The following is a 14223-nucleotide window of genomic DNA, read 5'->3' as shown; positions in this document are numbered from 1 at the left end:
TGATCTTGCAGCAGCATCTGTGAAGGTGCAATTGCAGGGTCAGCGCCTGAGCTGCCCCCTCACCACATCCAAACCATTCTAAAAAGGCACTTCTGCCATCTCACCTATTAGCAGTGAGGGGGAAGAAAAGTAACCATAAAAAGCCCAACCCTTGAAGAGAATTGTCCACACATGGACACACCTTGCTATATAAACACACAAGAATTGTACTGTCACTCTTGTCCTTTTCAGTTTATTATTCTCCTCAGTCTCACTAGTTTTCCAAATGCTTACAACATTTTAACCTTTGATTGCAATTCCCCCGCACTTCTCTCTCCAGTTCTTTGTTTAATATGGATGGTGCTTTTTATCATCACAAAAGGCACGATAAAAATATCTTTATCCTATCTTATATGACAATCTGAAGTAGGCTTGGCATCAAGGCTATGAAGTTAACCCTGAGGTATCTCATTTTATGGCAGCTGTTTGAAATTTGACTCATGGAACTTGAAGATCAGTCACTCTCTGGCCGAGAGAGCCTTGACTTTATAGTATTTGTAAACCTTTAATGTCACAAATACACACCATTGGAAACAAAATGTTCTTACTCTTTGAGAAGTGATTGTTACCAGAATGAGGAGAAAGCACCTCAGAATGCCAGAGGTCGAGCTAGGAGGAAAGACACATTACAAAAATAAAGTAGAAAACATTGTCATGTTTTATTTTTGGATAATTAAAATAAAACATTAAGAACAACAAAATTGATTCATTCTGCCACTTTCATGATCATTTTGGCTCTGATTCAGGAAAGCATTCCTATTCAGGAAAACACTTAAACACATGCTTAAAATTACGCAAGTCCTGTTCTGACCTAATTAGGGTTATACATAAGCATATGCATAAATGCTTTTCTGAATTGGGGCCTTGGGCCCAGATCCTCAACGGTATTTAGGTTCCTAACTTCAACTGATTTCAGTGGAAATCTGTCTTCTTAGCTGACAGCGCAAAAGTCCACTTAATCCACTTGCTAATCACTACCTAAACTGTAAATTTCATTGCTCAAATATGCAATGTAGTTGTAGTTGTGTCAGTCCTACCTTGAATGGTCCCTTAGAGTATATGCTAACTACTGATGCTCAAGAGTCTGTTCCACCTTGCATTTAGCTGTGACGCTGGAGTACCTTTCCCAAACCTAAAGAAGAGTTCCGTGTGGATCGAAAGCTTGTCTCTCTCACAAACAGAAGTTGGTCCAATAAAAGATATTAGCTTATCCACTTCGTCTTTCTATTGCTCAAATATGACACATGAATAATAGTAGAAGTATTAAAAATCTACTCTAAAAGCATAATAGCTAAAGAGACTCTCATGGTGAAACTAAGCTCACATTGATTTTAAAATATAAATCTATTTTAATGAGCATTTCAGATATGTGATTGTGACAAATGCTTGGTTGACAGTGATGGAAAATGAAGCCTTCTCTCCACAGAATAGGTTAATCAGAGGCAGTATCAGAAGAGGCTTCTTGCTTTGCCCAGATGACACACCTTTAACTGTGTGTGGGAAGATCCAAGTAATTCAGTCTCCATGCCTGTTCCCAACACTTGATTTGAGTTCTAAATCCCCATATATACTAGGAAATTGATCAGTTATTAGCAACAGGTCCCAGTGAAGCAATGCTGAAAGCCATTTAATTTAATGTATGGAACAAAACAATTTTAAAACTCATTAGAGAAAAAGCATGACTTTTGAAAATGATTTTGTCCCATTTGCACTAGCAATTAAACTGTTTCCAACCCCAATTCATGAGAAGACTTGTTGGCTCTAAATAGTCTATTTTCCCCATGTGGGGTCCCATGAAGTCACAGCCAGCCATTATAAAACACTAGCAAATGCCATTTTATGTGGATAGGTATTAGATTACAACTATGGGAGTAACTATTGCTAATTGCTGTGGTTAAGTATCTATGGCCTTGTCTACACTTGGAAAATACATCACGTTAGAAAACGTGTTAAATAACAAGATGTTAAACATGCTTTGGTACATAGCATGGACAAGTACAATCGTGTTTAAAAGGTGTAAGCTGGTTATGATTAACCTTAGAGGGAGAATCTAGAAGCTAAGTCATATCTGATATCATGTATTTAAAACAGATACATTTTCCTAGTGTACATATGGCCAAAGCATCAATGCCCAATGTGAACTAGAGAAGCCAGAACACACTCAACTCCTGACAGCTTACTAAACATTACATCGAAGTTATATCGAACCAAAATGGAGCAATTAGCCTCCTCCAAGAACACTGGATTTCCAGGGACCCCTTACAATAGATGGAAATTCATTGGAATGAGGCTAATCAATGGGTGTCAATGATGGCAGTATTTGTACCAACAAGTCTAAAAACAGTCTAAGTCTTAGTGCAGTGTTTCTTAAACTGGGGGTCCCGACCCAAAAGGGGGTCACAAGACTATTGTGGTGGGTCATGAGAGTGGTATCTGCTGGCAAGGTGCCCAGCTCTGAAGTAAGCAGCAGTGCAGAAATAAGGGTGGCATGGTATGGGGGGAGGGACATCAGAGCTTGAAATATTTTCAAAGGGGGGCCCAGCAAAAAAAGTTTGAGAACCCCTGTCCCTAGTGGGCTTCAGGATGGCTCAGGATTGGGGGGGCGAGAAGGGAGCAATTCTTTGAAAATGATTCCTTTTAATAAAAATACTTAGCTTTATAGAAAAAAATTGTATACATTATCTCAAAGCGCTTCACAAAGATAGTTAAGTATCATTATCCCCATTTTACAGATGGGGACACTAAGGCACAGCAGGTCAGTGGCAGAGCACAGAACATAACCCACCTCTCCTGCCTCCCAGTCCCATGCCTGATCCATTGGATCACACTGCCTCCCATGGGGAGGACTATTGGTAGCTATTATTAAATAGTCATGAATGGTTACTGTGTGCTTACTGGTATAAAACAGTGGTTCTCAACCAGGCACACGCTTACCTCTGAGGGTACACAGAGGTCTTGCAAGGGGTACATCAAATCATCCAGGTATTTGCCTAGTTTTACAACTGGCTACATAAAAAGCAATAGCGAGGTCAATCCACACTTAAATTTTATACAGACAAATGAGAAAGTAAGCAATTTTTCAGTAATAGTGTGCTGTGACACTTCTGTATTTTTATGTCCAGTATCGCAAGCAAATAATTTTAAGTGAAATGAAACTTGGGGTATGCAAGACAAATCAGACTCCTGAAAGGGGTACAGTAGTCTGGAAAGACTGAGAATCACTGGTATAAAAAAAGACAGGAAAAAGTGACAGCCCTCACCCAAAGAGCTTATCATCTATTGAGGTGGATATCGCATGCAGGATGTGGTGGGGTTTGAGAAGATATATTTACTGAGGTATGTTAGCTGTTTCGGGCTTAGTGAGAAGAGTGAGAGTTTTGAGGAGGGATTTGAATAAAGAGAGGGTGGGCACCTGAGGTGTTGGACCAGGGAGAGAGCTCCAAACACAGAGGTGGCTACATGAAATGAGGAAAAAACAAAAAAGAGAGTGAGTCTCCAGTGTTGCTGCATTGTATAAACACCGTAATGTGTGCAATACAGTATTACATCACTTCACATTTACACTGCAGGGTTCAAACAAGCTGATGGGACCCAAACTGTCTGACAACTGCATGAAATTATATGGAGACTGAAATCTCTCACTCGGTGTATATATCTCTGAAAATAAGGAGGTTTATCCTCCCACTTTTTGGTCCTTTCTATCCAGGTCACATGAATTTATACCAGAAGCTGTTCCAGTTTGAATATCTGCTATTTGCAGTATAAGGATATAAAAGTTGCAATGGACGTCTCCTCAAGTAAAGCATATACATTAGTCAGGATCTTGCCATGGGCAAGCTGAGTTGGGCTACAAGTATTGTCCCAGCTCTCACAAAACAGCACATCCATCCATCTTCTAAACATTGTGGGTTCCATCTTCAATAACTTTGCCATTTAGGTTGATCTTGGTGTTCTGTTTGTTGTCGCTAGTTTCCTGGTCAGTGCACCCTGGAAGTTCCAGATCATCATATCTTTTCCTATACACCACCCTTGAGATCAGTGTTATCAGAAACATTTCCATTATGAGAAGCTGTTGGTTCATATCTGGCAAAAAAAGAAATCATGTCAGAATTGGGGAAGAACAGTAGGTTTAACTCATCCCCATTTGCCCAAAGGGCATAGGCACGGACTTTTATTTTTCCCTGAGGGTGCTCCACCCCTGTTCTGCCCCAAGGCCCTGCCCCCACTTCAACCCTTCCCCTGGGGGTCCCTGCCCGCCTGCTGCTGTCTGCCCTCCCCTGAGAGCCTCCCCACAGCTGCCAAACAGCTGATCAGCGGTGCCACCAAACAGCTGTGGCTGGTGGGTGCTGAGCACCCACTATTTTTTTCCCCAAGGATGCTTTAGCCCTGGAGCACTCATGGAGCCAGCACCTATGCAAGGGAAGCAGCTTCCTCCTAAGCCAGCAAGTGGCTGTTGTAGCCCAGGTGGGTACACTCCTGCAGAGGGTAGCCAGGACTTGCAGTCTAAGCTGCCAAAGATCCACAGAAGCTCTGTAGGCAAAAGTTGCCTTGGGATGTGTTGAATCAGCACATCTCCTGGATGCCCAGGCCTCCCCCCTCCCTAGCAAGTGTTGGCTTGGGGAGGGTGAGGGGAAGGTTCCTTGTTCCTGGCTCCTTCCAAGGATGAGACTGGTGCTACTGCCTCCCATTTCTGGGTGGAGTTAAAGTTGGGAGCCTTGGTTCAGGGTTACACTGCTGGGAGATGGGAGTGAAGAAGGTCTAAAGCCTGGTTTACACTTAGCTATGGAGCTCAGGGATGTGAAAAATCTACAGCCCCGAGCGCCCTACTTATGCCAACTTAGCCCCTGAAGTAGATGCAGCCTTGTTATTGGAACAATTCTTCCATCGATCTAGCTATCACCATTGAGGCAGGTAGATGACCGACAGCAATAGAAAATCCTTTTCCATCACTGTAGGAAGCATCTACACCAGTGGTCGCCAATCTATGGGGCACGCTGTGACATTCTGTACTCCAAAGTACCACCTTGGTGCCCCCATATTCACCAGCGTTATATAATTGCAACAAATCTTGTACAAAATATGTCATGTAAGGTGTCAATGGAAAAGGTATGGTTTGCTGATTATGATTATCCTATTTGTATGCATGTATCATTTTTGTATCTGAAGTTATGAATATTGACTATGGGCCAGTATTTCAAATGTGGTTACTCCTAGGTAACACCCATAAAGTAGTTTACATCCAATCTAGCCAATACATTGTGAATGGACTATTCAAGGTAAGGGCCGATCAATAAACACAATGGGCCAGGGGAAAAGCTTTCCCAATGGACTTTCCTGTGAACATTCTAGCCAGAATATGGGTAATGGCCCTTGCTATGACTCATCCACGCATGCAAGGGCATATGACTATATCATGTGACACTGGACTCCATCTTGTGCCTGTACTTTACTGTACAAACTGTGCTGGGACTTTGCTTGGAACAAAGAATTTCCCTCCACATGGAAGAAGCTATACAAGGGGGAAGTGACATCATCACTGGGCCTCACTCCTCCTACAACAAACACATGGAAACACCTTAGGAACAAAGACTGAACTGGGGATGTGGTCCCAGTCTGAAGGGATTTCTAGCCTGTGTATGGAAGATTGGTGGACTGTTTGTACCATCAGGGTGAGACACTGATTGATTCAAATCCGGTCTAGTGTATAGAACTTAGCCTGCGATTTTGTTTTTTTTTCCCCTTAGGTAACCAATTTTGATTTGTATGTTATCACTTACAAGCACTTCAAATCTCTCTTTCTGAAGTTAATAAATCTGTTTTATATTTTTTACCTAAAACAGTGTGTTGCTTGAAGTGCAAAAGGGAAATCCGCTCAGGAACAGGGGTTGGTACATTGTCCTCTCCACACTGAGGGAGGGGTGGACTGGGAAATAAACTTACACTGGTCAGGCTTTTGACCAGAGCAAGACGGTACAGCTCTTGGGTCCTAGGCTGGGGAGCTAGTGGGGGGACTGACTGGAGCCACTCTATTGTCAGTCCATGAGTGGCTAGGAGAAGCATTCATGTAACAGCAGATGGGGGTGTCTCTGTCTGTGAATGTCTGTGTAAGTGCAGGATCTGGAGGGGTCTGCAGCTTGTCCCAGCATCACAGTGAGTGAGGAAGCCCAGGCTGGTGATACAGAAGGCTCAGCGATACCCCAGTTCCAGGTGCACCCTGGGAAAGTCCGTCACACTCGCCCCCCTAGGGGGGCACAGAGGAACGTTTAGAGGGGTGAGTGGCAGGCCCAGGCCAGCCCCCGTGGGGGGGCAGGGAGGGAGAGCCACCCAGTCCTGCTCCACCCCCAGGCCATCTCCAGTGCCAGCCACAGCTCCACTCCACACCATGCTCTGGCCCCAGCCCAGCTCTGCCATCATTCGTTCTCTGCCCTGAGGCCACATCCACCTCTAGCCCAGCTCCTCCCCCCATCTCCAGTTCTGCCCCCAGCTCCACCTTCAGCCCCAGCTCCTTTGCTGAACCAATTGTGCAGTAATGGAGTGGGGAGGGGTGTGGACAGATTCCATTACCGGCGTGGGGTGGGAGATGGATGACAGGAAAAGTTTGGGCACCACTGGTCTACACTATGGGGCTGCAGCACCATAGCTGTGCTGCTGTAGCGCCCATAGTGTAGACATGGCCTAACACTCAACTGAGTGGTATTTGTCTGTACTATGGTAACTTTTGAACACCACATCTGATCAATTCCAAAATTTCAGGGAATATTCTAGGCATCAAAGAGCAGAAAATGGTAAAAAAACAAAAGGGGGGAAATGGGGGACACACCACGCCCCTGGCATCTGGTTAGCAGAGTCACAGCTTCAAGTGCCTCCGTAATTGTCTATAGATCAAAGAACCCGCTGATGGCAGCCATTAACACTTTCCAGCCTAACGATGCCCATCTCATGTCTTTCCAGCCTCCCAACCGAGTTTAACAGGCTGACAGCCTAAATGATTTATCTCCCCACAGAAAGAAAAGAAATGAGAATTGTGGGGGGAAGATGGGAGTGGGGGGGCACGATGGCACACACAATACCTTGTAGGATCAGCTCCTTAATTCTCACTGTTTTGGAGTTCATATCTCTGTAAAGTGCTTTGTTGCTCATGAAAGCACTTTAGTAAATGCATACTTTACCTCCCAATAGATTTGTGGGTGTCCAATTTCAGAAACCTTTGAAGGGGCCTAATTTTCAAAGGCTTGATGTTCAGTACTTTATGAGATCAGACGCTTTAACACATCTCAAGTTAGACACTAAAAATCACTAGTCATTTTTCAAAACGTACAGTATTGCCAATTCAAGCATTCAAAAATCATAAGATGGGCCCCAAAAAAACCATGAGAAAGTTTTTTTTTTTAAATCTCATGATTTTTAATCCTGATATGTGTTGGATTTTTTTCTTTGACATCTGGTTTCTGAGTCATTATCACTTATCTCTATAACCAGGAGAGATAGAAAGATTTTTCTGGGAAAGTTGAAATGCTCATGTAACTGCAAGATGCCAGGAAACAGATGTTTAAGGGAAATGCCAAAATTTCACAAGACACCATTAAAATCGAAAGCGTTGGCAACACTGATTTCCAGGCCTTTATACATTTAAAAAAATAACCCTCCCCTACTCTACAGCCCTCCAAAAGAACCTACACGCTCCTCTTGCTAAAGAAGCCAGAGGTGGTGCACAGGGAATAATTCCTTGCAGAGCCAGGATATTGATGATGGCTGCCTGGAGTTGGCTCAGAATGAGGACAAACTGTGAAAAGAAACAAAGAAAAGGAGATTGATACTTCAGTACTACAAAAGGGCTGTATCTCAGCCAGGGCCGGCTCCAGGCACCAGGCAACCAAGCTGGTGCTTGGGGCGGCACCTGGAGGGGGGCGGCGCGGCGCTCCGGCCGCCGGGGAGAGCGGGGCCACAGCCGGGCTCGCCGCCCTCCCCCCAGCACTCTGGGCGCCCCCCCCCCCCCGGCGCCCTCCCCCCGGCCGTGGGGGGGAGAGCGGAGCCCCCGCCGGGGCTCGCCGCCCTGCGTCCGGAGCCTTTTTTGCCTGGGGCGGCAAAAAAGCCAGAGCCGGCCCTGATCTCAGCACAGTGATCTTGCTTTCATGAAGAATATAAAAATCCTCTTCCACCTTGTCTCTCTCCTCTCCTCATCTCCTACCCTAAGCCTGCCTCCCCTGCAGAATAAATCTTTTGGTGAAGGCAATATGGCTCACAGCTTGAAAATTAAATCAAACTTCCTAGCTGTAAAAAAGGCTTGACCCCAGCTCTTCGGTCCAAAGATGCAATAGCTGTGAGGCTTCCATTTGGGGTAACAATCAATATTTACTGCTTCATATCAGAATAAAACATAAGAAAAATGGAGTCTTACCAGCCTTGTAATTATTAATTTGTACCCACCTCTAACAAGGGGGCAACATTCTTCTGTTGCCCTATTCTCTTATGAGGTGTTGGAACACACACACACACACACACACACAGAGCAGAGAGATGCTGACTGATTCCTGCTAACTCACTGTGGCAGGGGTGACTCTTAAACTGTCCCCTAGTTATAAGGGAAGTGGCTTTTGGTGCAGAAGAAACTAGATTCTAGGACAGAGATGTCTTTGCAGTGGATCTCTAGGAAAGCCAAGCTGGGGAAGAAAGGGCAGGGTGATGTGTTTGCATTGTTGTCGTTTGAGTAACCAATAAAGCCAATACGTCAGGAAGGGAGTAAGTTTGGACTAAATTCTGTGGACCAGCTTTATAAAGTTGTATACGTGAATAAAGATGCAGATAGGTGCCCGGTGGGATTCACAGACATGCCTAAACAGATTAGGGCCCAGATTTTTAAAGGTATTTAGGCACTGCTGTGCACAATGTTGCAAAATCTAATTGATTTAGGAGCCTAGCTCTCATTTTCAAAAGGGATTTAGACACACACAAGTCTAAATCCCATTGACAGTCAATGGGCAACACGTTTAAAATCTGGGCCTAGGTGCCTAACTCCCATTGAAGCCATTGTAGGCACCTGGCCTGCTTAGGTGCTTTTGAAAACCCCATTAGGTGCCTATCTGCATCTTTATGCACCTAAATACCCTTGTAAATCTGGCATTTTGTGTATAAATTCTTCTTAAAGCAGGGTAGAAACACAGCCTGCTCCCTTGAACTTTTCTTGCCCTGTTCCTGACCTGAGAACTTTCCCCCTGTGCTAGTCAGCGTCTCACTCGGGAGTTCGTTCTGAGCCCGTGTCTCTAGTTGGTGTGTGACCAGAGCATTTTTGAAATCGGTCAGGAAAACTGAGCTTTGCATACATTTAGTGCAGAGTGTTCGCTGTCTTAGCAGCCCTGCCCACAAAGTAATCAGTAAACAGATGTAAAAATTAAGAAATTCTTTAAGGCCAGTGAGGACAGAATAGCATTCAACTACTTTCTCAGGAACTGATAAGGGTGGAGGAGGGAAAGAAAATCTGTGGTTCAATATAAGATTATAAAATCCATTGCATAGGTTAAAATGATCTGAACTCCCTCATGAATACATTTCCCATAAAAATTCCAAGACAAAAATGTTCTCATTCACCTCAATTATTATTGTCTTTACTAGTTTAGTGCTGACAGTGTACAGGACACAGAGAAAGACATAGTTCCTGTCCTAAGGATTTTATAATCTAAGGGCCTGAAGCACTTCATACGAGGTGTAATATTCGCTTCTGTGAGTAGTGCCTTGAGTTTAATGGGACTCCTTGTGGTAGTAAGTCTAACTACTGAAAGTAAGTGTTGTAGGATCAGCTGCGAAGGCCAGCTGTGATCATGCAGAACAGATTTCAGATCCAGGTCATCAGGATGAATCACCCAATGAAGTAATTTTTAAAAACAAACAAATGCATGTGATCTCAGAATAGAGAGAGTGCTCTAGAGTGTGACACCTCTTAGTCTGTGCTGTTCTTAGCCATATATCTTGGTGGGCATCCAAGATATTTACGGGACACATATGGAGTATCAGTGACTCACTAGCTTGAAATCGTGTTTAATTCCATGTTGAAGTAAATGTACAGGCTGACTTCAATTAAATAGGGTTGGGGGAACTAGCCTAAAAACTATCATATATAGATCTATACCTGAGAGCAAGAGCCAGTAAAAACTACATGCTGCTTTTGTACTGTGTTAGATGGTGCAAATCCCAAAAACCAGAGTGAATTTAAAGCTGTACTGGTCCCAGATCCAAAAAAAACTTTGCCATCTCCATCCTGCCAGACAAACAGCAATATCTGACATGTGTTGCTGGATGGCATCCAGCTGCTGCCTGCCCTACCTGTTCCTTCAGGTCATGTACTGACATGTACTGACTACTTGTGAGTGCCTCATGGACACAGGCTGCACCTCCTCATTGACAGCATGTGGCCAGAGAGACTACGCAGCCTGCTGTACACTGGCCTAAGCCTTCTCTACACTGAGTGTATACCCCAGTGTAGACACTGTACCAGTGCGTAACCCCTTTGCAGTTTAGAGAGAATGGCCCTGTTAAATCTTTGTCCTGAGGGGAGGAAGTGTTGATTTTTCCAGGAAGAGGAAGTTCTGTTTTGAGGGGGTGGGCATGGAGAGAGGGGAAACGACAGGGTGTATGTGTGTCTGTAGCTCCAGACAGAAGGGCTGCAGCAAGTGGGCCCTCACGCAGTGAAGCAGCCAAGAACCTGCCTGAAGCCTGGCAGGGACAGAGCGGCCGATCAGGGACACCCCAGGACAGGAGCCAGGAGGAGCACCATGCCAGGGTGGAATCATCTGAGAAACAGGAGCTGGACTAAGGATCACTGTTGCCCAGAGCTGTATGGGGCTGCGAGTACTGGGTCTTGTGACTTTGCATTGGGAATAAGGGGAGAGGCGGTAGCTAGCTAAGTGGGGAGGTTGCCGCTCTGTCTGGGTTTGCAGAGAGTGGCAGAAGAGGGCACTGGAAGGGTTTGTTGGGGAAAGTTCACTGGTGCCCAAGATGACCAGGAGCACCCAAGACTCACTGCCAGACTGGAACTCTGCCCGGGCCTCCTGATCTCTGAGTGCAGGTGTAGTGCTCAGTCTCTGCCCTTTCAGACTGTGGTACTGCTGGGCCTGTGGGGCCTCGTGGTAGATGTAACTCTGTTTTACCACTGCCCCATCTTTCCTCCTGTTGTTCTCCATTCATCCCTCTGTAAATAAATATTTCCTCTCCTGTATTCATTGTACTATTCCGGTGTGCATGTGTTCACATCAGGGGGTGTCGAACAATGTACCCCTGGGGCGGAAAGGACTTTCCCTGCTGCGTTCCTGCGTGCGCCTTTTCTTGGCCAGAGCTGCCTACAGACCAGACTCCATTTTGGCCACGAGGGCACTAAAGTTACAACTTAGTGTGACTTGCACTAGGGCAACTTAGTGAGGTAAACTGCCCAGGTGTGAGTCATGGTTTACAGTTCTGGCCATTGCATTTACACTAAGGTTTTTCACTGATGACTAAAACGTAACACAAACAAGGCCTTACAGCACCACCTCCTAGGGATGCCCACAGATGGCAGGGCCCAAATAAGAGGACACTGCCTCAGTCCTTGAGGATGGAGGTATCTTTCACGGGTTTCTTTAATATTGAAAATGGATAGAACTAAATCTGGCCCATATCTGGCCCCACTCTATTATTCAGTGGTTTCCTACCAATGTTTTTATTATTATCTTATTCTCATTTGTAGACTGGCCAAGAAAAATAACTAACATCACAGAAACAGCAGCATGTTGCAACAATTGAAACAAGAACCCCCCACCCCAGTTCCAGAACCCTTCCCATCTTGTAAAGTACACACTAGAATTTTAACATTGTATTACAGGATACACCATCTACTATATGAGGCTTCCTTTATGCTGAGAAAAGAGAGCTCAGCTATGTGCTATTTTTTCCCCACAGCCCAAGGAAGAATGGATTATAAATATTTTTCAATTCTCCAGCATTATACAAACACCAGATGCAAGTTAATACAAGTTGAGCATGAACAAGAACAACACTTCAAAGAGAAACTACATCTTTAACCAATCAAAGGGTGTGCCTTTGTACAGTAAGTTTTAAATTACAGTTTTTGAACTGAGAAGCAATAAGCCGTACCAAATTCTGCCCAGGACTTGGGTTATTCTATATCAACAGCAATGCAAATTCTGAACTGAAATGTGAATCTTACCTCATAAAGTGCAAACTTAGGGATGATCTTCTTACAGTTAAGAAGAACTCGAACTTGTTGAAACATGATTCCAATTGGCCACAGAGCAATGATTGTAAGGACACCAACAAAGCAGTTAATCCATATTGCAGCTCCATTAGGAGTTAACTAAAAAACAAGTTAAACAGGCATATGGATAAGACTTGGCAACTGTGAAAACATGCAAAAAATAAAACGCCTGTTTCTATTTTTATGAAAGCTGAAATCAACAACAGAGGCTTCTGGGATTTGCACTGGAAACTGCTCTGAGGACACTGCCAACAGAAGGGATAATATGGAATGCAGTACTTGCTCACCAAGCAGCCAGTGGCTTGCAAAACTGGTAGGACCTGGGAAGGTGACAAAGAGCTAGATTCTTCCAGGACCTGAGCACCGTCCCCCTCCCATCAACACCAATTGGAATTGCGGTGCTCAGCATCTTGCAGGATCAAACCCAGAATGACCCACCAAAGGCTTCTTCTGAAAGACAAATTGTCTCCCCCAGCAGCCTCAAAGATATTTTACAAAAACAACAAGGAGTCCGGTGGCACCTTAAAGTCTAACAGATTTATTTGGGCATAAGCGTTCGTGGGTAAAAAACCCACTTCTTCAGATGCATGGAGTAAAAATTACAGATGCAGGCATTATTATACTGACACATGATGTTGTGAGCGTTATCTTGTTGCATGACAACTGGCAGCCGTGCAAGGTGAATGTACAATGCTACTTTACACTGAGTTCGCACAAGTATAAATGACAGCACAATATGCAGCGGAATGATGAATTGGGTCTACTGTTTATAGGATGTTGGTTGGTACATAAACCTGGCCTTTTAGATATTAATTGTCAAGCCAAATGGTAAAAGCTTAGTGAGCAATGGCTGATTAGAATATTTACTTACATCAGAAGGGCTGTAGTTTCCATTGGTCCAAAGCACTATTGACAGAAACATTAGCACAGGTCGAAGGAAAGCAAGTTGAATGGTCCCCAACTTCAGCAGAAACAGGGTTCGTCTGACAAGTCAAAAAACCACCACTGCTCAATACCTTGTTAATAAGCTTAACAACACTTCACTAGATATTGTTAAATAGTAGAGGCCCCACATTTCCATATGTACTGTACATGGCTGAAATCTGGCAAGGAACATCTTCTAGAACCTAAGTAGCTTGTCTAGAATTCTCTGTTTTTTCACAGCATATTGAAAGATGTAGACACGAACTTAGCAGAACAGGCACAACATAGTGTTTTTTGCTCCATTGCTGATTCTGCAGCAGCAGTTAAATAACTAATGGAGCTGTGCAAAAGGTGATGTATTAGAGTCTACTGGGGAGCCAATGGCAAAATAGCTAGCACCTGAAATATGCCATTAGCTCCTCCACTGCAGCCATACTATCCCAACCTTCTGCTACAGTGGGCAAGTTGGTGCTTCACTACCAGCATTAAACTTAATGGCAAGTTACCATAGATCTTTAATCCTTGTCTAGAAAAACCATGTCACATATGGTGGCTTCTTCCTGATTCCACCCTTCCTATTAGCGAACCCCCAATCTTGTGGTAGTCCAGGAAAGCAGGGGTTTTGAAGGATCAGGAGAGAGGATCAGCATTTTCCAGAGTATTCCTCCATGAACACTGTTCAACAGCCATCCACTTTTCCTCCTAGGTTGGAGGAAATCATCCACCTTCGACCACTACACTTCCTAGCCCCCTCAGGACAGCTGGTGCACACTTCCCTCTCTTCAGTGAGTCATAATCACAGACCCAAAAAACATCCTTCAGATTTTAATGCTGTTTTAAAAATACCATAAGGAAAGGGCGGGGAGAGGGGAGGAAAGGGAAAGACACTTGTCTCTCAGATACATGAAAGCTGATATAGCTGAACTATCTAAGTGCACACTGGGCAAGATCCAGCTCCTACTCCCCTTTTCTTTGTCAACTTTATTATTCCTCATCTATTTCCCAGCTCTCGCTCTCTC

At 44.4% G+C, this 14223-nt stretch overlaps 1 protein-coding gene across 1 annotated transcript in view; it reads right to left on the bottom strand.

The window, feature by feature from the left end:
- Positions 1 to 3007: 3007 nt before the first annotated feature.
- LOC113406043 (organic solute transporter subunit alpha-like) overlaps positions 3008 to 14223 on the bottom strand; it is a 29336-nt gene continuing 18120 nt past the window's right edge. Inside the window, exons 5-8 of the mRNA XM_026648196.1 lie at positions 13152 to 13263; positions 12233 to 12379; positions 7717 to 7822; positions 3008 to 4122 (exon numbers count right to left, since the gene is read on the bottom strand). Of these exons, the coding sequence (XP_026503981.1) occupies positions 3935 to 4122; positions 7717 to 7822; positions 12233 to 12379; positions 13152 to 13263 (553 nt within the window). The 3' untranslated portion in view covers positions 3008 to 3934. The remainder of the gene's footprint in view (positions 4123 to 7716; positions 7823 to 12232; positions 12380 to 13151; positions 13264 to 14223) is intronic.

Source organism: Terrapene carolina, unplaced genomic scaffold (assembly GCF_002925995.2).
Source record: "Terrapene carolina triunguis isolate 2854851 unplaced genomic scaffold, T_m_triunguis-2.0 Scaffold22, whole genome shotgun sequence".
NCBI classification, from domain to species: Eukaryota; Metazoa; Chordata; order Testudines; family Emydidae; genus Terrapene; species Terrapene triunguis.
The sequence above is the reverse complement of the archived record's forward strand: the minus strand, read 5'-3'. Positions and strand labels throughout refer to the sequence as shown.